At 54.9% G+C, this 2,346-nt stretch overlaps 1 protein-coding gene across 1 annotated transcript in view; it reads right to left on the reverse strand.

Moving 5' to 3' along the window:
• Positions 1 to 2,346, reverse strand: part of CRYBB1 (crystallin beta B1) — a 14,615-nt gene that overhangs the window by 9,192 nt on the left and 3,077 nt on the right. The window contains 1 exon segment of the mRNA XM_030885442.1: positions 887 to 1,070. Coding sequence (XP_030741302.1) covers positions 887 to 1,070 — 184 coding nt within the window.

Consider the following 2,346-nt stretch of genomic DNA (forward strand, 5'->3'; position numbering starts at 1 on the left):
CGAGGTGCCTCCAGGCAGAACAGAACCCCTGATCTTTGGGTCTGCAGCTGAGCGTGGTGACAATTGGTCTCCCTCAGGCGCCTCCATAAACAACAGTGGTCCTGCATGGACCAAATGACCACTGACTTTGAAAGGATCTAGGTCCATGCAATGGAGGTTGACCCCAAGCCAACGCAACCCCCAAAGGACAGGGGCCCCAGTTCTTCAGGAGTCCTTCCAGCCGTGACCCCAGACAGCAACTCTCAGGGGAGTCTGAGACCACCCCTCAGGCTTTGTCACCCCATCTTCATTGGACCCATCTGCTCTGTCTACGGCTTGGCCCAGGTCTGGCCCGAGTGTCCTGAGGCATGTGGAGTACGTCTCGGTGGTAGTGTTTATTCAGTGGCCTCCCTGGGTCCCAGTGTGCCCGAGGCCCTGGTGTGTCCTTGGACCCCCTCAGATGCAGCCATGTGTCTGGTTGGGAAGGAGGATCAGGGGAGGGAGCCAGGGAGGAGCCACAGGAGGAAAGAGAGAGGTGAGGAAGAGGAGGACTGGTAGAGGAGAGGAATTGAAGGCTGGGGTGGAAGTGAAGGGAGGAGGAGGAAGGAGGAGGAAGAACGGTGGGGGCAGGAAGGGAGGGGTAGCGGAAGAACGGGAAGAGGAGGAGGGGGAGGAGAAGACAACAAGGAGGAGGACTGGGAGGAAATGGAGAGGAGGGAGAGGTAGAGAAGGAGGATGGAGAGATGGAGGGGGCAGGAAAGGTGAGGGCAGGAGAAGGGAAGAGGAGGAGGAGCGGCAAAGGAGGAAGAGGGGGATTAAAAGAAGGAGGGGGAGGGCAGGGGAGGAGCAATGGGGAGGAGGGAGAAAGGGAGCACTTGGCACCCAGCCACACCACCCCAGTCCTTACCCTGTAGTGCCCAGGAAGAAGGTCACCCACTTTGGGTCATGGACCCAGATCCGGGGGCTGGGGTGGGCTCAGTAGCGGGGCTGTCCCTGCAGGTGGGGCCCCCTTCCCCTTCCCGTCGGGCTGTGGGCTCACTGCAGCTGCTGCTGAGGTCTTCACGGCTGAGCCGTGGTCCTCCTGCAGCCATCTTCAGAGAAACCACAGGCCAACTTGAGGTCGGGGCAATCCCAGCTGCCCCTTCACCCCTTCGCAAACACAAGCATCAAATGTCATGGTCTCACACCCACCCCAGGTCTGGGGACCACTCAGTCCATGCACCCTTCCTCCGGGCCTTTGGCCAAGCCCTCACTACGCACGGGTCTACTAACCCACACAGAGGTGCTTCAGAAGATGAGCCTGGTGATCTAATGCCAAAAAGTAGCCACTCCTCTTCTGCTCAGACCTAGGTGGGGTTGCTATGAGTCAGCACCAACTTGAGGGGACCAGTCTGATTTGTTGTTGTCGCTCGCACTTGGTAGTTGGGGTCTAATCACCTCACTAGATTATTGTCATGGGTTCCGTTTTGCCCGTCCTGTCACCAGCTCCCTGGCAAGTAGGTGACCATTTGGCTGGGCCAAGGTTCTCAGTGGCTTGGCAGTTATGGAATGATGCAATGTGGTGACAGCGATCCACCAGGATGTGCTCTGATGTGAAAGGTAGAAGAAGATTGGGGGAGAGCAGATGGTGATTTTGAACTGTAGACCTTGTGGTTAGCTGCCCAGTGAGGAAGCCACTCTACCACAAGCGCTACAAGGAGAGAGGACTGAGCAGAGATCAAAACAATCTACTACTACCAAAAAAAAAAAAAAAAAAAGCTAGGAGTGAGTGTGTCCCTTGGATACAGGGTACCAGAGCTGAGAACCTCCTAGACTCAGGAGACTGATGTTAAGACACATGGAGCTCTCCAGGATATGCTGGGTCCACAGATGCTGGCAGGAGATGGGGACCTTTCTTATATCTGTGAACCAATAAGGAAGAAAGCCTCCCCTGGAGTCAGCCCTGAACCTGGATGTGCAGCCTCCTGGAAGTCAGAGAGCACATTTCCATTTGTTAAAGGCACCCTTGCGGTGTTTCTGTTAAAGCAGTAGTGGTTACACATTTGACTGCAAACCACGAGGTCAGCAGTTCAAAGCCACCAGCTGCTCCTCGGGAGACAGATGGGGCTTTCTACTCCTGTAAAGAGTTACAGGAACCCACAGGGATAGGCCTACCTTGTCCTGTAGACTCACCATGAGTCAGAATTGACTCGATGGCAGTGAGTTTTGAGATAAAGTAAGCCAATGGTTATTTCTATTAATAGAATCCACCAGTCACCTTTTGCGGGGGTACATACTAAAAATTGTCACAGACATTACTGGACTCATCTGACCCTCACCCTGAGCCTGTGTTGTTGGGTCCAACACATGGAGACCATACGGCCGGTC

This window comes from Echinops telfairi, unplaced genomic scaffold (genome assembly GCF_000313985.2).
Source record: "Echinops telfairi isolate 266 unplaced genomic scaffold, ASM31398v2 ScPeMD7_29;HRSCAF=101, whole genome shotgun sequence".
Taxonomy (NCBI): Eukaryota; Metazoa; Chordata; class Mammalia; order Afrosoricida; family Tenrecidae; genus Echinops; species Echinops telfairi.